Genomic DNA, 24,159 nt, shown 5'->3' on the forward strand with positions numbered 1-24,159 from the left:
AGCGAAAAAGAAAATCATTTAAAACTCATTTTATAGAATAAATTGTTTAAAACCCAAGAGGTGTATAAACACGATAATGACACTGTACGTACAATCAGTACAAAATGAACAGACATTATTTCTCATTATCAAACACATTTTGAATATTCAACACTTGTTAATTCCCTTTTCTAATCTCTTCTTAGTTGCTGTAATTCTCCCATATTTTATCTCGCATGTCTCATTTTCTCTCCAAATCTTTATTTTATCCCCTCTCCCAGAGGATGGCAGAGCTGTGTCGGGAGCGTGAGGTCCAGTCTGACTCGACCACGGCGCCCCTGGGTGGTCGCAGCGAGGAGCCACCCCAAGGTCTGGTGCTCCAGCTGGCAGACAGCAAGGCCAAACTTCGGCGTCTTAAACAACTACTGTGAGTGTGTCTGTGAGTGGGTGTGTTTGTGTGTGAGTGTGTCTGTGAGTGAGTGTGTTTGTGTGTGAGTGTGTCTGTGAGTGAGTGTGTATGTGTGTGCATGATTAAAATAACTCAAGATAACCTTTATTAAAGTTAGAATAAAGGTCACATGAAAAATGTGCAAATGATTTTGTCACACAAAAATACGTTGTTTCTCAGCAACGTTTGAGGAAAAATCAGGTACTCACTGCTTTTACTAAATCACAAAGGTCACTGTTGGCCAATTAAAATGCCTACAAATACATTCCTTGTATTTCTAGGATACATAATCTCCTCTAATCCCTTTTTTTATTTAATAAACCAATGTAACACGGAAAAAAGTAATCTGCAAAATACTGTTTTTAAAAATGTTGTAATTGCATTTTGATGCTTTGTTTAACTTATTCTTTAGGGAAGATAAAGGTGATCAGATATTGGATTACAACATGGAGATTCAAACCATGGAGGAACAGCTCATGAAACTTCAGAAAGAGGTAAACACAGCCTGGTGGAAACTGAAACCTGGTGTTCTGATTTAGTTATTCTTCTTGCTTTGGATACACACAATGACTTTGCAAAAGAGCAAACAAATTATGGTTCAGCCAACAGCACGAAACACAGGAGGCTTTTAATAGCCAATGAGTGGATTCCTCTTAGGTCATGTATGTATTCATCAGCAATTAGACCACACACACAGCAGCCATCTACAATTCAATCAGGAGAGATGGTTTTGATGTAAGAATACATATTTATTGCCAGGAATACACGAATGAATGTAATGGAGTTTTGGCGATTAGGCCCCGTTGTGCAGGAGTATCATTCGGGAAGGTAGAACCGATCCGATGAAATCCCCCGGGGTCTAGACACTGGTGGTGGTGAATGGATAGTTGGGTTCGGTCTGAAGGGGAGTGGCTTGGCTTGACCCTGGATTCAGAGGGACAGGAGGTGAAAGAAGGGGTGGAGGAGGGTTGCGCCGATTCACCTGAAATGACAGCTGTCAGAGGGGAGAGCAGATTTAAAAGGTTTAGCGGAGCGCTATGATAGGCTTGTGAGAATAGAGCGAAGTGATTGGTTAAGCTGGGGAGTGACGCCCCCGATCACTTATTGAGAGGAGAGAGAGTAGTAACATGGAAATAGTGAATAAATGAGTAAAGAAGGTCTTCCTGGTTGAATTTACGCTGAGCTTCATTTGTATCCAGAATAGCATTGTGGTTAGTTTTTCTTTACCCGCTGAACTTGACAGTTTATACTGTCCACTAAAAAACAACAGTAAAGTTATCCTTGGTTAACAAGAGGACTTCCCCAAGTCATTTCCTTATATGTTTTTATTGGTTGTATTGCTACATTTTCAAGCGCATTAAACCATGATCCCAAATTAGATTAGAATAGATGAGATATACTTTATTCATCCCAAAATGGGATTTATTTTTTAATCACAAGATGTGTTGGCATTATTTGCAGCTACCACTAAATATGGGAAATGTCTTCTTGAAATGTGTACTTGAAAATGTTTCCACTATCTTGCAAGATTTTGGACATCATCCAGAAATCCATCTTTTTTTTTAATATATGTTCACATTATAAATTCTTGTCATTTTGGATTGTACATTTTTTTTAAATGTACACACAACAAGCATTGCATGTCTGTCTTTTCTCGGAGAATCCTCCTCTGTTGCTGTACTTGAGGTTTCTTAAATGTCTTCCTCATTTACTGTGGGGTATCTTTGGTGTATTTTTCCTTGAACGCTGTACACACTCTAAAGCCCCCTGTCAAAGATGTGCAATTTGTTGTATTCGGCTATATGAATACAATTGAATTGATTTAATGAATTTGAATTCTAATTTGAATCTAAACCTAGTCCTAATGTTCACCTTAAACTAACATTTTGGAGGCAGCAAAATATTTTTTTCCTAAGGACATATCATTCTCATGCTGCACACCCAGTCAAAGAAACCCACATATCTTCCTTCTTCCTGCATTAGACTTTGTCAACATTTGCTGTACTGCAGCCCAGATCTGTTCACAACCTTCTTCAACCTCATCCCCACTGGTTTGGTGTGTGTGTGTGTCTACGTGCTTGCATGTTTGTGTGTGTGTGTGTGTGTGTGTGTGTGAGAGCAGAACCGTTCTCTGCAGGGAGAGGTGAGGGGCATGCGTGCACTGCGGGATGAGCTGGACTGCGCCCGGGAGCGAGCTGCACGGGCCGAGCAGCTCCAGACTGAGCTTCAGAGCTGTAAACACAGGTTGCGCAGCCTGGAGCTCACACGCACTCAGCTGAAGGTACACACACATTTTCACAAACACAGACTACTCATGCACTACACATTCTTCTAAATCAGTCATTCGCAGCAGAAAGAAAACAAGCAGCAAGCATGGCAGCATTGAAACCATGAAATGCATTCAAATTGTTTTGGCATTAAGTTGGATATTTCAATCTCACATACACAAATACAGTCAAACATACAATGCATGTATACATGTATACACATAAAAACACCCACACTTCTCGCAAGTGAAGACCTCTTATGAACATTACCAGTGAAGGTCAAGAATATCTTCTCTTTAAACCTTTCTCTGGGTAAGATTATAATTTTAAGTAAAGTAAAGTACCACTTTATCTTAAAAGCCATATATTCCCTCTCACAGCCCTGAGCATTTCAATCAAGAGTGGGTATGAACAACTTTGAATCTCAAAGACAGCGTATGAGATTATATTGTGTGATGTCGTGAGGATGTAAAGCCCGGAGCTGCTTAATTGACAAAGAGCAGGAGTACGTCCTCAGTTATTGGAGCTTTTACACCCAAATTACATTTATTCTGAGATAGTATAACTGTTCTGAGGCAGAAAATGTGCTCATATCCTTGTAAAACACCTCACAGTGTCCTCACTGTCACCTTCTCAGTCTTTTTTGAATTTATTCTGGCTTTATACTGCATCTCTGTGACAACCCACATTAGCTGGCGGCATGATGTTTTTCTCGCATTTTGGTTTATAATTAATTTTTCACAATTTCACAGTGAACTCTTGTGTGGTTGTTGAAACCAGCGGAGCTAATGTTGGATGTTGACATGGCGATGTGTTAAAAGAAAAAGCCAGCCAAACACACTTCAAGAGTATTTTCATTTTATTTGCATAGTTATATGCAAATCATCATCATCATAGCCATTATTCCTCCCTGTAAAAACAAAATTGTACTTGTAAATTGCAAAGATCTAAGACTTTGAGGATATCAATAGAAGGAAGCCTCAAGGGGACAATCAGTCAGGTCATTACTAGCATTTTGGGTGTGCTCACTTTTTGTGTTTAAAGTTTACGTTTTCTTGAAAAATTGGCTTAACTATCGGCATGTTTACAACCAGCCTGATTACTTGTTTTTCTTGCCCCGTCTGACTTTGTTACAGCTGTGTTATAATTCTTTCCTAAACTCAGTGTGCAATAAGTATTATAACTGCTAGCCATGATATTATTAGACCCAAATTGTCCTTACATGCCACTGAAGAGGACAAACGATGTGATTGTCTTGGCAAATGTTTGCTCTTAATATCATCTGTCTTAGCTCTGAATATAGTATGAATACTGAATATATTCTGTTTTCTGATTCCCGTCTCTTCGTGCGCGGCGCCCCCTGCAGGAGCAGCAGCAGCTGTGTGCGGCGCTGCAGGAGACCAAAGTTCTTCTGGAGGAACAGCTGGCAGACGCACGGGCTCGCTGCTCCTCGCTAAGGGAGCTGGAGAGGGACAATCTTCTGCTGCGTCAGAAAATCATAGATGTGGAAGCGGTGGGTGTGATTAAATGTTTGAGTATTTGTTTACATATATGTCTAAATATGTATCTTATTTTCTGTTTGTGTGCATACGCATGTGTGTGTTTAATATGTGATGAAACGCAAATCTATCCTAAGATCTGGATCTGAGTTTGTGCACATACTGTTATGGCATAGTAGTAGCACTTCATGAAAGTGTATGTGTGTATATCTGTCTGTGTAGGAGCGAGACACCGAGAGGCAGCGAGTTGATGAACTGCTGGAGATGAACATGAGCCTCGAGGCCAACCTGAGGCACAGCAGCAGCGGAGCTAGCGATCCAGCTCTGGTACACCGACGTTTCCTCCAATCGGAACTGGACTCTGACGAGGAGCTGAGCGAGCTGATTGGTCAGAGCACTTTCCTCTACACACCTTGTCATTTAAGACATTTTAATTAACTGATAAGAGAACATATGTTGAGGTAACACTGGCCCACAGGTTATCGATCAATATTAACCGAGTTAATCTCTTCATATATCCATTTTCCTGCATTTCTCTTTCTACCTCTCTTTCCTGATTTATTTTTTCTTCTTTCTCCCTCAGTCTCAGATCAGAGGCCGCTGAGCGTGGAGGTTGGCGAGGCCTCGGCGCTGATGCTGCTCGGAGCCGAGCAAGAGAACGCAGAGCTGAGGAGACGACTGGAGGAGCTGCAGGCCCAGCAGGAGGTCAGGGTTCAGGGGTGTCAGGGTTACGACTCTCAGTTTACACTTCACTGCACTTCAGAAGCACATCGCCAACTCAATAATACCAACTGTGCTTAAAACTTCTCATGTTCATGTCTTGGTTGGAAGATGTTTTTAAAGAAAATACCTTTAGACACACCTTTACATGGCATCACTAAAGTCAGGCAGGAGGCACGTCACTCTAGGGGTAAATGAAACGGGAAAAGCCGCAGTTGGAGGAGTTAAATACCCCTTCCTCTCTCTGCAGGCGGACTCTCCAGATCCAAAGGATGAAATGGCTTGCTTGGAGACGGAGCACCAGGGCACACTCAGAGAGGTGAGCTGAGAGGAGAATAAAGTTAGCTTTAGACCTTAATTCAACAGATTTGACTCGTGCAGATACCATAGACTAAAAGGATGGGGCAATTAAAACTTATATCATCTTTACCACTAAACATTCATCGATCTTAATCCTAGTTGTCTGTCAATCAAGTGACATTTATTGCTAAAAAAGGTTAATCATTATTGCCTCTACACACATATATAATATATATATAGAAATGATTAAATATTCAATTAATTCAGCTCTATATATGTCACATAGTATGATATCAAAATATATCTTAGTGTTGTTTGAACTACCAGTTATTACTGTACTTTTCATAAAAATAATATGAATGCTGATTCAATATGACTCAAACGCAAACACCTACAGAGGCTGTGTAGGCTGATCTACAGATAAGTAGAAATCACCGGTAAGTTTTGACAGCTGTGCAGCTGCTCAAATGTACAAATGGTGTATGAATAATATACGTATTTATTTTTACAATGTGGTAAATATTTTCTCTAGATTATACCAATATTTATGAAGGCTGATACCTGTCATACCTTATAGGAATAAGTTACAACGATACAATGGAGGACCAAAAGAAAAGACACAAGGACACTTAAGAAGCAACAAGCTTTAAAAACATCCCAATATTTCACTTTTATTATTCTATTCTTTTTTTCAGTTTCAAAACATGAAAAATGAAAATGCCACTTTGAAGCAGCACCTTGAACTGCTGGTGACCAAACTCCAACAACTAGAAGATAAGAAGAAGAAGGAGGAAGGAGTAAAGGAGCCAGACAAACAGGAGGAGGAGGAGGAGGAGGAGGAGGAGGAGGAGGAGGAGGAGAGAGGAGTCCAGGGCTCTGAATCCTGCAGGGGAGAGGGGGAAGGAAGGGTGAGGATGACGGGGATGAGGGAGAGAAGAGGAGAAGTCATTGGGAGTCAGAGGGAAGCAGGAGTTGGGGAAGAGATTGTCCATGTTGAAGTTGGAAAAGAAGAACCATGCAATGAGGAGGTCGAGTCCAAAAGGAGAGGAGAGGCAGAGGGAGGTCAGAAAGACAAAGAGAAAAAGGAGAAAGAAAGACAAATAAAGAACAAACAAACCTCAGTAACAACAGACTCAGAGATCCAAAATCACCCCAAAAGTGAAGAAGATAATACAGAGACAACAGTTGCAGATCAGGCTGTTTGTGCCCTGTCTGCTCCTGATGTGGAGCTTCTGACACATCGGCTCCAGGAGGCCCAGGAGGAGGCCGAAAGGCAGGCGATGGTGGCCCAGGATCTGCGCTCCAAGCTGGGGGAGCAAAGCAGAAGGAGCTGGGAGGCCGAGCAGAGGCTGGTGGTCCTGGAGGCCGAGCTGCAGCGTCTGAAGAGAGCGGCCGAGAGCCTGGGAGATGCCCGCAGGCAGATAGAGGTACGCATGGATGAGTGGGAGGAGAGAATGTGCTAATAGATATATTTAGATCATGGAGGTTTGCCTGGTTGGATGGATGAATTAAAGACACATTGTGTTCAATAATATTAACACAAAGGAAGAAAATATATCTCAACAGCTTTAGAAATAAGTTTGAACTGAATTATAATAATTTACAGAACAATTTCATTCAACGCTCTAATGTAAATGTAGATTGTGTCATTCTTTCTTCGAAAATAGAATTACCAAATTATATATCAGTATGTAGGCTACTTGTACTTATGTAATGTTGTAGTAATCATGGAGACAAGAGGCAGAGCTGACAGTTATCTAGTTGTGTTGTGATGTTAGTTGGTTATTCACTGAGGAATACCCTTGTTTTTATGCCATGCTAGTTGTATCTCTCCACAGATGACTTTGTTGACTGTTGTCTTGTCCACCATTTTGTTTTAGACTGAAGTAACAACGACCGGATGGGTTGCATTGACATTTGAGTCAAACATTCATGATACTGTTCTGCCTTTTCCTCTATCTACAAAGTTTCACATTTCAGTTAAAATATCAAAAAATGTACCAGATATATGGCAACAGATTTTTGTTTTAGCAAATGTTAGTTTGCTAAAATGCTAAATTCAGGTTAACTTGCTATACTTAAAGTTTAAGTTTTAAAACAGTGCCATGTCAGCATTGTCACTGTGAACATAGTAACTCAAAACCACTGCTGTGTACAGCCTCAATGAGCTGCTGGCATATAGATATGTTGTGGACTTACATATATTCTTTTACTTACTTAAGGTAAGTTAATCAAAATAAATGAATTCATTGTACCAACGCTCTCCATTTATTTGTAATAGCTCCAAGTTAATGGACCTTCAATTGCAAATCATGCACGAGTTGCTTTCAAAGAATCTATGTGACCCATAAGATCAAATCTTATATTAAAGTGTTTGTATGAAAATGATGACAGTTCCCCAGCTCAGAGTTTTCCTGTTGTTCTCTCAGGTTCTTCAGGCGGAGGGGCTTGTTATGGAGGAGGAACTGTGCCGCCTGCGGAGCCAAGTGGAGCTTCACAGCATGCAGACCACGGTCATCGCCACCCTGGAGGGGGAGCGGGCCGCGCTGGAGAGAGACAGGGACACACTGCGCAGCACCATGGACACCCTGCGCACCGCCCACCGCAAGGTTGAAAAGAACACACACAAACACACACACACAAACACACAAAATGCAGCTGTGACACCAAACATTTTCATGACAAAGACAGATGTCATTTTAACTTCAGGGAAGATGGATGAGAGGCATAGATTTAGAAATGTACAAAGTAAATGAAAGGTATTTTTTGTGAACCATCTCAAACCCCATGTAACAGAAATGCATTCAATTGTTTAATAGCTGATGTCACTAATTTTGTAATCTCTTTAGATAACTACTTGACTATATTAAATACAATACATGTGATAAGGGCTTTGCTTGCATGTGTTTTGTCTTGCATTTACATCTGAAATCTAATCATATTATTGCATGGAGAAGCTGTTCAGCGGGGGGGTGGATTTGACTGTGTGAGCATGGTCAAGAAACTCCTCCACACTCAGAGGAGAGATCTCAGGTGTTGGTACAACTTATTTAGTGTATTTCCCTACATGAGGGTTCAAGGAAAAGCCAAACCAAAAAAGAACTTTTTCAGATACTTCATTGCCGGATAAAGAAGTCTGAGATTTTCTGAAAAAAAAAGGATGAAGAATAACGAGCTAAGTGTGCTATTTGCTGTAAAATTGCAAGACATCAGAGAAATTGCAAGCGAAGGAGAAGAGCAGTGCTAAGTCAGCATTAACGAAATGCCATAAAAAGTATTCATGAATACCTCTCATTCAGAGTGAGTCGTACATAATCCTTCTTCTGATGCCGCAATATTCAACTGTACTACCCGCCTCTTCATGCAGAGAAGATCCTGTCTTTGTTGTGGATGTTGTACCTTAACAACAGTAATGTACTTAAATACACAAATAAACAAATACACTCAGTTTTGGCTAAACCAGTGCAATATGCAGTTTTCAATTCAATGTAAATGTTAAAAATGTTCTGATATGATGCTATCTAGCTATACAACCGCATGGAATCAGGTCATATAGATATATATAACTTAGTAAACACTTGATACTTCCTTATATTTGACTAAAACAACACTCCACTCTCTAAATGTTAAAACAGGAGGAACCACTTTGCCAGCATTTTTGTTAATGAGTAACATAACTTACATCAGCGCAGTCAGCCCCAGATTAAGTGTTCATTTCATCATAAAACAGCAGATTTTCCGGTTATGTTTGAGGAAGACTTTATATTCTGACCACCAGAATGAGAAGCAAAGACTCTTAGAGAATTAATGGAGACTATAACAGTGTGTGGTAAATGAATCATGAAATGCACTCTGCTGCTTTCAGCTGGGGGGGTGAATAAAACCCAAATAGGAAATTACAACTCATCTACATTCTCATTCTCTCGTTGTTGTTGTTGTTGTTGTGTTTGTTGTTGTGTGGGTTTACCAAACTATTTTGTTTTGAAACGTACTCAACAATATGTATTGATTTTGGCATACTTTTTCTCAGTTTATGGAGAAAGATGTTGCATAGGTTGATTGAATTTGCATAAATGAATATCCCTAAGGACTCATGTTTACATTCAGTGCCACACATCAATACACATCGTTTCTAGCTCAATTATTATGTTGAATGCAGTTTTGTCAATAGAAAGCATTTGCAAAGCAGATTTTAGTAACATATTTAAATCTTGATTGTTAGTTTTTTGGCACGTCTCTGCCACCTGTAGTCAATGAAACAGGGTAAAAGTATTGACTGGCAGGAATTAGTCTCACATTACCTGCATACTTAAAGGGGACCTATCATGCAAAATGCACTTTTGTACGTCTTTTATACATGAATATGTGTCCCCGGTGTTCCAGGGAACTCACCAAGTGTCAGAAAACACAACCCTCTCTATTTTCCTCCATACCCAAATCTCTAAAAAAGGGGCTGCAACGGATCTGATAAAAACTGATCCAGATTTGAACGCTGTCCTGACGTCAGGACTGTGGCGCTACGGCTATTGGGCCAACTCCACCAATCAGGGGAATGTGGGGTTGGGCCACGGCCGGCCATTGCTGCTCGAAAGCGCTGGAGACGCTGTAGTACATATGCCAGGCCTGTAGGTGGTGCTGTTCTCACAGAATCAGCCCTTGCAAAAACAGGGGTAAAAAAGTGCAAATTGAGCGAAATGAGGCATGGCTAAAATGCATGATCTGTTTGGTATTTTGAAAAAAAAAAAGTATAAATATGCCTTATATAGGTATGGTCCTACACTATATTATTATAATATAGCATGATAGGTCCACTTTAAGTCAAATTGTAAGGTACTTTTCTGTTTAAATACAATATTTATACAATATATTTTAAGGAAAGAAGAAGAGTCCGAACTATACAACAGTGGAAAACATCTCCATGAATGCCAAAATGCTCCTCTGAACAATTCAGCCTACATATCTTTTGTGCATTCGGCTGCAAAACCTTTGAATTTGGTATTTGGGTTGTATTGTCAACATCATTTTAAGGTTCTGTTTCATATTTATTTATTGCCTGTCTCATTGGTCTAGTTTTTAGATGCATCACGTTTTGTTAGCCTTTAACTATATTTGACATTGTTTGTGAAGTGTTTGGCTATGCAGTGTTCTGAACGAACTGAGATCTGCTGAGAGCAATTATTTATTTTATTTGTAGTCTTTTGTGACCCTTTCTGATTCGTGTTTCTTTTTTGATATGTTACTGTTTGTTGGCGACTAAAGCAGTTACGATTTCAGCAGTTACAATTCAAATGATTGAATGTTTGTATAGTAGTATTAATGATCTATTTTGTCTCTTTTGCCAGAGCGACCAGTTCGAGCTCACCACTCAGACTCTCCGGGCGGAGGTGGAACGTCAGGGTCGCAGTTTGGAGACTTCTCGTCGCCGCGAGGAGGAGCTGGAGGCAGAGCTGCGCGAGGCGACCCTGGAGGCCGAATCTCTGGCGCGGGCGCGAGACCAGGTGCTGCTGGAGGCGTCGAGGCTGGAGCAGGAGAAGGAGGTGTGTGAGGCGAAGCTGGACGGCCAACACAAAGAGGGGAGGCAGAGAGAGAGGGAGGCAGCGAGGCTGAGGCAGCAGCTGGAGAGCACCACCCTCGCCCTGGAGCACAGCAACCAGAGAGCTCGGGCTCTGGACGGCGAACACAGGTACACAAACACTCCTGTTCACGCACTTAACCTTGATCTAAGACTGAGGTATGCAATTAACTTTACAATGCATCAGAGAGCTACCTGGCTGCACCATGCATTTATCTTGAATGTCAATTCTTTCTTTATTCAACCTGTGTCTGACCTATGCTGCTGCTGCGGCTGTGTGTGTGTGTGTGTGTGTGTGTGTGTGTGTGTGTGTGTGTGTGTGTGTGTGTGTGTGTGTGTGTGTGTGTGTGTGTGTGTGTGTGGTGTGTGTGTGGTGTGTGTGTGTGTGTGTGGTGTGTGTGTGTGTGTGTGTGTGTGTGTGTGTGTGTGTGTGTGTGTAGGCGTGTGTGTCAGCAGTTGTCTGAATCCAAGGAGCTCTGCACTCGGCTGCAGGACCTGGAGAAGGAGCTCGACACTCGGTTAAGCAGCATGGAGGAGAGTAAACAGCAGCTGCAGGAGCAGTACGCAGATGCTCAGGCCAAGATGAGTTCACTGTCCCAGGTGTGTGTGTGTGTGTGTGTGTGTGTGTGTGTGTGTGTGTGTGGTGTGTGTGTGTGTGTGTGTGTGTGTGTGTGTGTGTGGTGTGTGTGTGTGTGTGTGTGTGTGTGTGTGTGTGTGTGTGTGTGTGTGTGTGTGTGTGTGTGTGTGTGTGTGTGTGTGTGTGTGTGTGTGTGTGTGTGTGTGTGTGTGTGTGTGGTAGTTAAGTCACTTAGTCACTGACTGCAGGGGATGTATTGAATGGCAAACTCGCCCACACTCATCTTTTCACCTTATCTAATCATAACAGCAGATTCACTTTATAAACTGATATCTGTACTTAAACTTATTTTGATAATAGTTTATTCTATGATACAGATCACTGCTTTATTTCCCACAGCATCCAATCTCTGAACGCTGCTTCTTATCTCTGTCTTATCAGGACTTATCAAATGAGCAGGCAAGTTCCCAAAAACTGTCTGCTGAAGTCGAACGTCTGAGCCAGAAGCTACAAAAAGCAGAGGCCAAACTCAAGAAGACAAACGATTCTTTCAACAACTCACAGGAGAAAATAGAGTCGCTCTCCCAGTGCCTTAAGAAAAGTGAATCCCTTCTCCAGTTGGAAAAGAGAAGAGGAAGTGTGGAAGTGGAAGCTACGTCCAATTCAAATTCAGACTCCTCTAGCCAAATGCACAATTGTCAGACTCACACCCAGGACACCTCACATCTGGATCAATCCCCAGCAGCTGGCAAAGGTTGTGACCTTTCCACGACCCGGGAACTTGCCACAGGAGAGACAGAGAGGCAGCTGAGTGAGAGGCTGATAGAGCTGGAGAGAGAGGTGTGTATCTGCGTTGGAATATAGTGCCGTGAATGTGTGTAGCAGCCTTTGAATCTCATTTGCAGGGTGTCTGTGTGATGGAGATGATCTATGTTATGTTGACATTCTTGCTCTAGGGATGCTTGACGACTATCAACTCACAGTGGGCCTCCACTTCCACGAGTACAGCACTTTATTTCCAGGACTACCGCTTTATCTCTGCTCATCAGTTTTTATAATGTCACCTCGGCTACTGTTAATCTTCCTTATCTCGTCTGCTGCTCTCTTGCTCTAAAGCTCTCACCTTTTCTCTCTCTCTCTCAAACACACACACACACACACACACACAGACACACACACACACAGAAACTCTTACATCAAGCACAAGGGGCAGCTCCAGCGCTGGCAAGGTCGAGAATTACTTTCAATACATTGCTCAGCAGGTGCTGCATTAAAATGACCTTAAGTTTTAGATTAAAAAAGGATAATGTAAAAACTGTAACAACAGAAATGTTAAAATACTCTCTTAGAAAAGTTAGAAAAAGTCCAGAGGGTTTATCAGGGAAAATTAACTTTGAGTATAAAAAGTAACATTTAATCTTGTTAGTGGATGATTTAATACTGATGCATTAACGTAGAAGTCATGGTGTAGCTGCTCAAGGTGGAACTGGTTTACACTACGCAATATACAGCTGGGCAGATTAAAATATAAATCTGAGGTGTCACGAGATGATCAATGAGAGAAGAAACGAAAAATAAGAAGTCTCCTAAACTCAGTCGTTTAAATTATTTTTGGATTTTTCTCTTCTTTTCTTTTCTTTTTTGAGAAATGGCTCAAAACATTAAATATTTAGGGGATATATTTGAGTCTCAAACTGCTAACTTCTCATTTGAAATGTGACAACATACAACCATTTTTGTGATTGTTCAAAAGCCAAACATGCTGAGAGCCATTGGTTTAATGTTCAACAATGTATTTTATTTAGAAGGACTTTGTATGATTTTAAATGTAGTATCTTAAAATGAATCATGACTAAAAACTCCAAACAGCATTAGAGGAGTCAAAGTAGAAAGTGCCTCAAAAAAACACTGAAGCACAGTACTTTATTTATTTATTTTATTTAATCGTTTATTTGGCAGAGACAATGCACAGTAATGAACACTTAAAACATTCAAATGTGTCAAGCGTAACAGTGCCAAATTTAGCTTTGAGCTAATTTCCATCCGCAGTCCCTCACATAAAACATTTAAGAAAATTACATTTACATATGCAAAAAGTGCAAAAGAGCAAGAGCAGCATACACAAGTATTTACCACATGGCAGTACAATATAGCAGCTACGACATATAAGGTGCAAGAGAAGATAAAAGTGCTACATAAAGTGCAAGAGGAGATACCCCTGTGTTAAAGTGCATGGAGTACACTGGAGTATATGTACATAATAACTTTCCTCTACTGACATTGGCAAGGGAAAACAGTGAAGAGAAAATAAGGAAATCTAAAAAAGACAGTGAAAAAAGTTACAATCCCTGGTGTAGCAGAACGATTCAGTCAGGTGCCGGTAGGAAATGTGAAGAATCCAAAATGAACAAAATAAGAATTGTTGCACACAAAGAATTGAGCTCCAGACCCTCCAGATGACTCACACATGAAGTGTGTGTGTTGTTGCTGTGCCAGAACTTGGACAAATGTTCAAATATATTCACATTGTTCAGTGGGTGTCGAGCCAAGATTTGTTCGTCATTTTGGACAAAAACACCAGATTTTATGCCCTCAGAAAAATGTTGCTCCATTGTCTTTTTTTATCTTTCCAACACAATGCCAGATTAATGCAGTCCTTTCTTTATGAGAGCAGATTTCACTGTTAAGAGTCACAAATACGTTTTAAGATTTTATAATTGGATTATAAACGCTTGTGCAAGGATTACACCAACCGAAATCTTGCACTAGGTATCAAGTGTAAACAACAGATGTGAGCTTCTAGTTATGTTATGCGTTATATATTTCAGCAAACTGTTAGACACTGGATGAATTTCATCTCTGTGTTTATAGATTCACATTAATGCACATAAAGCTGCTGTACCTGACTGAAGTGCTTTAAAAGGTCAGCTGCAGATGAGGTGGTAGTTCAAATTATATGGATATTTCCAGACGTGTCTGATGCAGCTGCCTCTGTACAGCGACGCTCTCTCAATATGCAATGTCTCTCCCTCAGAGAGCTGTGGCGGTTGCAGGACGGGAGGCTTTGCTGTCGCGGTTGTCTGAATCCCAGGAGACGGGTGAGCACCTGAGGGAGCAGCTGGAGGCGCTGCGGCGGCACGGCCTCAGCCTGCAGGACTCCTGCACCAGTCTGCAGACACTCAACACCCAGCTACAGGTGATCAAACACAGAGGAAGAGCATAGGATGAGATACAACTTCATTGATCCATTGTGGGGAAAGTCACAATGACTATGGCTGAAACCATTGTTCAACTTGGAAACAATTGACTCCACATTGTTTTTAAATGTGGTCCTTCTAAATGAAAGCAAATGGATGCGGTTTAATCATTATACCCTTGCAATGTGTAAGAAAATACTGTCGTTTTTATGATTGATAACCTCTGGACTACCAGACTACTTTAATGTAGGGAGATTACATATTAGTTAGCTATTTTTAAATTAGACATTGCGTCTTCACATTCTGAACTTGGGTAGATCATCAACCGATGCATCAAGTGCCACCATTAAGTCAACATTATACATTTTCCAGTACTTTATGTTTATGAATAATATGCTTGATAACTACTACAATTGCTATTATCCTTAGCTGGGCTTTAATAAGCAAATATACTGTATGCATGCCAACACGCTAAACTACAATGTTAAACGTTATAAACATTATAACTGCTAAATATGTTAGCATTGTTATTATATGCTGTGTTTGCCTCACAGAGTTGCTTGTGTGTGGACTTCAGACTTCAGTTGAATTCTCCACAGTGTACTCGGAATGTTTATATTTCATCTTCATTATATTGTAACTTTTTATAGCAGTATGTGAAAGTTCTACATAGTGCTAGCATACTGCATGTGGGACTATGAGGAAACTTTAAATGGGTTGTTGTTTTTCTGCTGATGTTGCTGTTTATAACACACAGGTGGAGCAAGCATCCCTGAGCTCCCAGCATGCAGCGGTGCTGACGCGCTGCAGTGAGAGCGAGGCGCGGTGTGCGGCTCTAGAAGCCGAGTCCAAGGTATGGGCGCGGGAGCGAGAGGATTCAGTGGCCAGGATGGAGGCTCTGCGGCGGGACCATGAGAGGATGACGGCTCTGCAGCAGCGGCAGGAGGTGGAGCTGGAGGAGCTGCTGGAGAAACAGTCTCAGCTGAGGAGCAACACCCGCAGCCTGGAGGCCCAGCACAGGGAGCTGGAGGCCAGGTACACACACATACACTGCATTAAACAAGACCCTTTAATAGACTGCAAACACATCAAATCCTGACTGCAGAGTATTTTTCTGACCTTGAAATATAGATTTCTCTACAGTTAAAGTCATAATTGTTGATTTGTTGGGCTGAATGTTATTTTTGCAATATCAAGGTACAAGGAGCTCCTGGATGGTAAAACCAAGCTGGAGGAGAGAGAGCGGGAGATTAAGATGGAGAGAGAGGAGATGGAAGCAGAGGCTCAGAGGAGGCTGGAGAGGGAGCGAGAGCTGGCGAGGCTGAAAGAAGACAGCGAGAGGTAGCAGATACACTCACCAATTAGCTTCATCAGCGTCATGCTAAGAGATCTGATCATCCTTTCACGCCTCTCCCTCTACTGCATGCATGTTGCCTTAACTATAGGCAAGCAGCAGCATTATTGTCTCTAAATTAGGCACAGGGACCGACACAATAATTGGTTTGAATGCAAATGTGCACAGCATGCATATTTTATTCCTGATTTAAAACCTTTTTGGCTCAAAACAGAAACACAGACTTATAAAGCAAACCAACACATACATGTAGGTTGGTTGTAGGTTGGTTGGATATTTTACAACATCCACAAGCAGAAAATATAATGCTTTTGAACTCAAATCATTTATTCATCTTAGATGTTGAGTTATAGTCTCAGCCCTGATTTTTTTTCATCTTGATCACACTGATGTGTATTTAAGCCACTGATTGAGGCTTAAAATACTTCGAAGTGCATCTGACAACCTCCAAGATTACATTTTATCTTGGAGGTTGGTGGATATATAATGATGATGATCATCATCATACTGATACTTATGTACCCTATTTACTTAATCAACCAGGATTTCATCATCATATTTATGTGAATGATTACTCTTGACTGTCTCAAATCATGGGTTGTCAAGCTGAAAACCGGATCTCCTGGTTGTCAGATGACAGTTTATATAAGACAAAAAATAAGCATGTCCATGCAACTTCTTTTACATGAGGAGCATTGTAATGTTCTAACTGAATCAGCTAAATTATATATACATCAATTTGTCAATCGCAAAAAATGAACAACAGATTTGATCATTAATCGTTTGAATAAATTCTTTAAAACTGATTTAAATAATAATTTACTGTCATAATTACAATATATCAATTGATAATCTTACAATATTCCGGTTTAAGAAAAACTTGCAGAAATACAGATAAAACATCCCAAACTAATATTTTTGTGTTTTTTTTCTCTTTAATTATAGTAACCTTAAAGGTCCCATGTCATGCTTTTCCGGTTATTACCCGTCCCCTTGTGTGTTATGAAGCTTTTTATGCATGTAAACGGTCTGCAGAGTCACAAACCCTCAAAGTACACCCTGTAGCGAGTAAAACTCTAACACAGAAAATACCTGTCTATGCTGCCCCAGAACGCCTCGTTGGAGATTTCTCTTTTTCCATTGTTTACTTCTTGGGTATAGTGGCGTATTTCGGGTAAAGTGACGTAACGTAACGTAACGGCTCCGCAGATTGGTCCAAATTGACCAATCCGCGGAGCCGTTACGTTACGTCCGCGGAGCCGTTACGTTAAGTCCGTGGATTGGTCCAAATGGACTTCCTCACACACACACACTCAATCTTTTCTCAGTTGCAGCTCCGCCGATTTCTCCTCCCTGAGACGGCGGGACGCGGCGAGGCTGTGAGTCGGTGTGTGAGCACACATACAAAGTCCCAGCCAGGCTGCGGGTGTGTGTGTGTATTCGGGCTGGGTTTCGGGCTGGGTTTCGCTGTCTCACAGACGGCCACTGGGCACATAGGGAGGGGGGGGGGCAGGAGCTCCAACAAGCCGTTTAGGACAGAGAGTGAATACACATACTATACAGAGATGCTGTATGAGAAACCAATGAGATTTTGGAAAATTGCACAATATAAATGTATTTTAGTATACCTCAACAATGGAATTATGATCAGTAGAAATGGCCATGACATGGGACTTTTAATATCTTTCGCGGTTCATTTTTAACTAACATAAAATGTTTTATTCGAAAACACTTTAAATCCACATTGGGAAGATAAAATGCTTGAGGTTTATTACTGAATATTACCATATTACAATTTCCCCCACAGTGACCATTCAGAGTTTCATCTCATCTCATTGCTGTTCTCGTTACAAAATGAAACAAGGAAATGTTTTCTAAGCAATGGTCTAAAACCTCTGAGTGACCCCGTAATGTGTTCTTTAGCTAGCTTTAATGAGCTGATATCAGCTTGATCTGTTGTTGTTGTTGTGTAGCTTTGTGAGGACTCCTCATGTTGTGTTATAATATAATAATGAGCTTCAGTTAAAGAGCAAACAAGTCATACACAACACTTTTCAGGAGTCAGGACACATAATAGTGACAGCGTTGAGTAAAGCCTGTATGTGTGTGTCTGTGTGTGTCCGTGTGTGTGTGTGTGTGTATGTGTATTTTTCAGGCTGCAGGCCCAGCTGAAGGAGGGGTTGGCGTCCCAGGCGGAGCTGCTGGCTCAGGGCTCGGAGCTGAGGGGGGAGCTGAGCTCCTCCCAGCTGGAGCGGACGCGGCTGGAGGGGGAACTCAGCGGCCTGAGAGGATCCAACCAGAGCCTGGACCTCAGCAACGCCCGCCTCACCAGTCAGTACCAGGTATTAACCACACACACACACACACACACACACACACACACACACACACACACACACACACACACACACACACACACACACACACACACACACACACACACACACACACACACACACACACACACACACACACACACACACACACACACACACAGCTGCAGTTGTTCTGTATTCACGCCGCTAGCGACCAATTGACATGCAAAAATGGGATTTATTGCTTCACAGCAGAGGCACTCAGATACCCTCTTAAAATTAAATAAAAACACATTATTTGGCAGTTAAGTCAAATCTATTAGGAATTAATTGCAGGTTCAAGAGAGAGTGTTTTAGATAAATGTGGAACTGAGGGAGGAACTGTGAGAAGCTGCCATAAAGTACATTTCAGCTTTATATTTCAGAAATAAATATGATTTATTTGTCCAAAAAGAGAATTAATACCAAGTAGCTTTATTTGCCCTCAAAAGATCTTAATTTTTCCATGTAATGAAAAAGTTCTTTAAGCAGGGAAGTGTCGTTTGAGGGACAAAACAGGAGGAAATTGACTTCCTTGTAAAGAGTTGAAGAAGTCAACCAGCAGCTGTTACATCATGCTGCTTCATCCAACTGAATCACAAGCTGGCAAAGGACTTTTGGCCCGTTGATATAAAGTATAAGAAGCAGAAACACAACATCCCTGCAGTAAGAACAGCAGCAGGTTTTCTGGATCATTATCATCAAGTTATTACAAATAGTTGAATGTTGGGTAAATACATATATGAATATCTTAATTATGTATATTTGATAAAGATTAACCTTGAGCCAGCTTAGCTTTGTTTGGCATAACGGCTGTAAACAATGGTAATAAAATGCACCTACCAGCACTTCTAAAGCTTTTAAATTACCACATTGTATCTCAATTTGGTTTCACAGCAGGTGATCTGCGATAATGCTTTTTGGTTCTGAGCAGTTACCAGGCAACCATCTCAAGGAAGTTACTGCAACTGGCAAATAAATTAAAAACACAACCGTACATAAACAAGAGGTTTTCATTTTTACAGGTAATACAGTGTGTTATTCATTGAGCTTTAAAGGTGCTGGTAGGTGGGTTCTGCTTTCATTCTTTGTGCTAAGCTAATTGCTAATCACCAGCTTGCAGGAGCTTGATTTGTGCCATGCCTCTGAGAGAAGCCCCCTCCATCCCCTGATAGCAGAGAGAGTGATGGGGCAGAGGGGTCGGTCTAGTCTGTCTGACTCATCAGTGTTTTACGTCACTGAAGTACCCGGACCCTGGCTCTGAAATATCAGTAGCCCTTTGTATCGGAAAATCTATTTCCCTATTTGTGGAACTGCAGAAAGATTTGTAATTGAGAGTTTTTCTTTTTGCTTTCCACACGGTGAAACTATTCCTTTAAATGACTAACCAGAAGCAAATTAATGCAAGAACATTTTTAAAATGCAGAATAAGCATTCCTCGTTGAGTCTGATGAGCCAAATCGTCTCATCAATTTTAAACCTGCCCAGGGACCACAGATGTAAATTAGCAAGCAGCTAAATTAAAAGTATCTCTTCTCCTTATGTGAGATTAATGTTGTTGTATATGGTCCCTGACCAAAAAAGTAAATCACCAATTACATCATTTCTAGGTTCATTTTGTATTAATTTTTCCCCCACATTACTTCTTTATCCAAACTGTCCCTTAATTAAAATGTACCAGCGTTCCAGTGTGCCTCAGATCATGCATATTACATATTCAGCACCCCACAATGTTACACTGTAGGTATTACGGTTTAATCCTGGTACTCAGACACCCAGGCTTCTCATTATGCTGTTTTTTAGAGAAGTGAAGAAATGAAAACGTTTCGCTTTGATCAAAAAGTTTGGAGCCTGTTCGGTCTCACAGTTGCAGCAACTAATTTCACTGCAGTACATCTTAATGAAGTGCGGCTAAGTAGGCTAAATAATTGGAAACAAATTCCCAAATAGTAAATCAAGAGAGATGTCCATGTACAGGTGTGGCCATACCTCCTACGTTTTCTTAGCTTAGACATTTACTCAGATGTAGAAAAACAGGCCCTCTTTCTACTTTTCTCACTGCTTAGTGATTATGCACACTAGATGCTGTGGATCATTGTGTTAGCCTTGGATGTTAGCTCTGCCTTAAACACCATCTTTATAAAGCTCTCACTGCTCTGGTTTTGTTCACACAGCTTGTAGAGCAGCTGAATGAATTATTTGGTCATTTATAAGAAGGCACTTTCTGTGTATGTGCTTTTCAGTCGCTCCGGTGAGCTCTGACACCTTGCTTCACACTTTTGTCAGGTTTTATTATTCAGTTTTTATTTTTAGACCAATGTTCTAGCAGTTCAGTCATCAACTATTGAGTATCTTTACCTTTTTCAGTTATATTGATGATGGCTGTCTTTCATCTTTAAATGATATTTATACAGATACATAGTGTTTTGTCTGTCTTTAACATCTGTTGCTCTACTTGAATGGTTAGTGTACAAATGGGCTGTAGTATTGGTATATTATGAGTCAGTTGATATAGAGTACAAGTGGAAAACTGCACTTTAAAATATAACCATCATTCTTGTTTTATTAATGCCAGTTTAATATTTAATTTGTTAAGAAAAAAGGATGGTTTTTGTTTTATTCAACAAGCTATTTATTGCTTTGTGTGGCAGTCAAATCAAAACTGACCTTATATCTGTTTATTTATCACAAGTAATAGCTTCAGGGAATATTCCACAAAGTCATTGCATGTTTTCCTTATTTTGTATTAACATGTAAGTATGTTCTGTGTGTAGCTCTTGACCCAGTTAAAGGGGAACATGGAGGAGGAGAACCGACAGTTAGCGGAGCAGAACCAGGGTCTGCTGAAGGAGAACCGAGCCTTAATGGAGCAGAGCCTGGAGCGCCGGGACCAGCACTACTCACAGCAGACGGAGTACCAGTCAGTACACACGCACACACGCACGCACGCACGCACACACACGCACGCACACACCTACACACAAATAGTCCAGATTAAGTCTGTCTAGCTTGTCTTTCACTTTGTTTATCGGACATTACGTTTTGTGTTACTTTGGGGAACGGTAAGAAAAATACACAAAATAATAAAAGACGCCGTATTGTTAGCACTATATACATAATAGTCATATTTATTTGCATTTACTTCATTGTCAATGAACTGAAGCATACAGTATTGAACAGGGAATCAGATATGTGTGTCAACAATATTGTGGAAAACAACAGTTATTATTTATTTCCAAGACATAAAAGCACTCGTGAAAAGATTGAGACTGAGACAACAATTTCACAGTCTAACAGCACCCGGCAGGAGGCCTTTTGAAATGACTGTTAAAAGATTAATCCAAGACTTAAACTGGTTTCACCCTCTGTCTCTAATAAGACATATTTCTTGAAAATGTCATCTGTTTGTAGCTTTTTACTTTTATTCTGGAAGAGATATTTTTTTCGTAAAGGGTTATTTCTCCCCCTTTAATGACTGAGAAAGATGTCACTGTTACTGAACACACATTTAATTCAGCACCCCACCACCAGGATTATCGACTGCATACAATTGCATGATAAACAGCCATGTTCACATTTCATATTCCATATCGGCACAGTTATTATAATAAATAAAGGAATGAATCACACAAATTAAAATCAATCCCCATTGCAAACTGGGATTAACAGGATAATCAAGAATCCAAGATGTAAAGTTGGATTTTGGTTTGATTAATATATGTAAATTGTTGCAGGATATCAATTCAGTGAGTGGAACAAACAGATGTTGCAGATTTCATACAGATAACGTACACAAATATTGTTTTATCTGATTTTTAAGCTTGTTAAGAAGAATTTTAGGGTCAACTTTAAGTAGCTGAAGGTCAAAGTCACTCTGGGTACTTAATATAAATCATAAATAGTGCTATGGGGGAATGTTTCATGGAGTGGATTTACATTTTATTTAATCTTATTGATATAGGAGGACAGACAATACATGGGCAAGAGCTCACAATGTCAGGACACATATAACTGCGTACGGTTCTGATCCACATTAATGGCAGTAATGCACCTAGCAAAGTAAAACTAGTAAAACACATAGCGATCTACCATCGAAAAGCAAGAAGACACTAAAAAGCTAGTAAACATGGATTTAAACTATGTAAGGTCAAAATATATAACTGTTCATTTGTCTTTGAATGTTTTACGAGTAATGAGTTGTACTACAACTTAATTGTTAGGTCTTAAAAAGTGTTTGGGTGAGAAACAACAAATGTAAACATAAAAACTGACTACCTTTACCAAGATGGGGTACTGGTGATCCAACATCAAAGGCTAACTGTGTACTGTGTCTAATTTTTTATCTGCAGTGATTTCTTATCTCTTTCAATTTACATCTTAACACTTGAACATTGGGCAAACTGAGGGAGGAGTTCAAACTGCTCTAATCAATATTCTCAAATAGATCCAATAACTACAGGTGTCTTTGAAAAAGGGTTGTTAGTAGTCATCACCCGACTCTTCAGCTCCCTCTGCTCTAAAATGTTTTTTGAATTAAATATATTTAGCTCGAAGCACACGATGAGTAAGGGGTTTAGCATATTAAGCACTGTAATGTTAGAAGGAGACAGGATTTGCTGTTCACTGTGGGAAAGATCTTCAAGGGAACTATCCTAAACTCCACACGCTCCGACCTCCAGGCGCGTTCATGCTAAATGTGCGAGGGCTCAGGGCTGTCCAGGTGTCACATTTTCAAGTGCATGAGGGCTCTGATTCATGCTTTTCAACACAAACATCGGACCTTTTGTGAGTCCCCATGTCTGCAGATTTGAGGGACTTGCCTATAGTTCACAGCCATGACGACTCTTTTGGGGTCTTCCTGCCCCGAACAAAATGTACCAAACTAAGCATGGATGGCGTAGGGAAGAAATCCGCTAGGACTGGGACATTAATATTTAACATTTACAATATTACTAAATGAATAAAGAAACATGAGATCAAATTGTGAACAGTTGTAGCCACAGTCAAATGCTGCTTAAGGGACGCTTTAAGGTTTATTGAACCAACATATGCTATATTAATATATGCTCTACTTTGAATTATTAATTCATTATGCATTTAATAGAATATGCATTTCTTAAGATACTGCAAAAACATTTTTGGAAACCACACAGGACAACAGACCTGTTATTGCTTATAGTTTGTAAATTCATGACTTTGTAAAAGTGTTGCTCACCCTGTAAGGTAAAAGCCTGAATGATGTGAAAATCTGGCATTCGAGAGCACCTTGAGATGAATAGATGCAAAAAGAAAATCCTAGAGAGCACTTGTCAAATACATACCAGAGGTGTGTTTTATGGCGATGCATTTTTCCTTGTAATGTTTGATGTCATGATGGTGAGTCCCTTTTATCCTGTTTGGATAACCAGACTTGATCCAGTGTCCCTCTCTCCAGTCCTACTGTTCATTATTAATTAAAAAAATATTCAAACTTATTAAAAAAGAGTGGTGTTTTGTGGGAATAAATGAGTAATTGTTCTCAAGTGAAAAAAAAAAAAAAAAATCTGTAGGGCTCTTGAAACCCAAAGGTTTTGTGCTTGTTCTAAAAGCTTTAACCGAAATATCAAAAGATTCCCTGAGCAGCATTTATTTTCTGAATGAATAGATTAGAGTCTTATCATCCCAGTGTCTGAAGTTCAAAACCAAAGGTGTACTGTGCTTTTTTAGAGCAGTTTTATAAACCGCAGTGTTTATTCCTGCAGTTCTGGTTATTTGAGCACAAACTGCAGGTCTCTGTTCAGAGCCAAGTGTGCTGCGGTGTGGTTCATTAGGACTGAGAATGTAATCCAAACTAACACCAGGATACAAATCCAAACAGGCTGGATGTTATTGTTTTATAACCTGCAGTTTCCC

General features: G+C 40.4%; 1 protein-coding gene across 1 annotated transcript in view; it reads left to right on the forward strand.

The window, feature by feature from the left end:
• Nucleotides 1-24,159, forward strand: part of ccdc88b (coiled-coil domain containing 88B) — a 43,689-nt gene that overhangs the window by 12,394 nt on the left and 7,136 nt on the right. Inside the window, exons 8-24 of the mRNA XM_034137154.1 lie at nucleotides 261-406; nucleotides 840-921; nucleotides 2,550-2,708; nucleotides 4,061-4,207; nucleotides 4,416-4,581; nucleotides 4,777-4,898; nucleotides 5,164-5,232; nucleotides 5,909-6,640; nucleotides 7,643-7,822; nucleotides 10,556-10,896; nucleotides 11,226-11,385; nucleotides 11,804-12,202; nucleotides 14,397-14,558; nucleotides 15,317-15,594; nucleotides 15,757-15,900; nucleotides 18,069-18,255; nucleotides 21,042-21,187. Coding sequence (XP_033993045.1) covers nucleotides 261-406; nucleotides 840-921; nucleotides 2,550-2,708; nucleotides 4,061-4,207; nucleotides 4,416-4,581; nucleotides 4,777-4,898; nucleotides 5,164-5,232; nucleotides 5,909-6,640; nucleotides 7,643-7,822; nucleotides 10,556-10,896; nucleotides 11,226-11,385; nucleotides 11,804-12,202; nucleotides 14,397-14,558; nucleotides 15,317-15,594; nucleotides 15,757-15,900; nucleotides 18,069-18,255; nucleotides 21,042-21,187 — 3,620 coding nt within the window. The remainder of the gene's footprint in view (nucleotides 1-260; nucleotides 407-839; nucleotides 922-2,549; nucleotides 2,709-4,060; nucleotides 4,208-4,415; nucleotides 4,582-4,776; nucleotides 4,899-5,163; nucleotides 5,233-5,908; nucleotides 6,641-7,642; nucleotides 7,823-10,555; nucleotides 10,897-11,225; nucleotides 11,386-11,803; nucleotides 12,203-14,396; nucleotides 14,559-15,316; nucleotides 15,595-15,756; nucleotides 15,901-18,068; nucleotides 18,256-21,041; nucleotides 21,188-24,159) is intronic.

This window comes from Trematomus bernacchii, unplaced genomic scaffold (assembly GCF_902827165.1).
Source record: "Trematomus bernacchii unplaced genomic scaffold, fTreBer1.1, whole genome shotgun sequence".
Taxonomy (NCBI): Eukaryota; Metazoa; Chordata; class Actinopteri; order Perciformes; family Nototheniidae; genus Trematomus; species Trematomus bernacchii.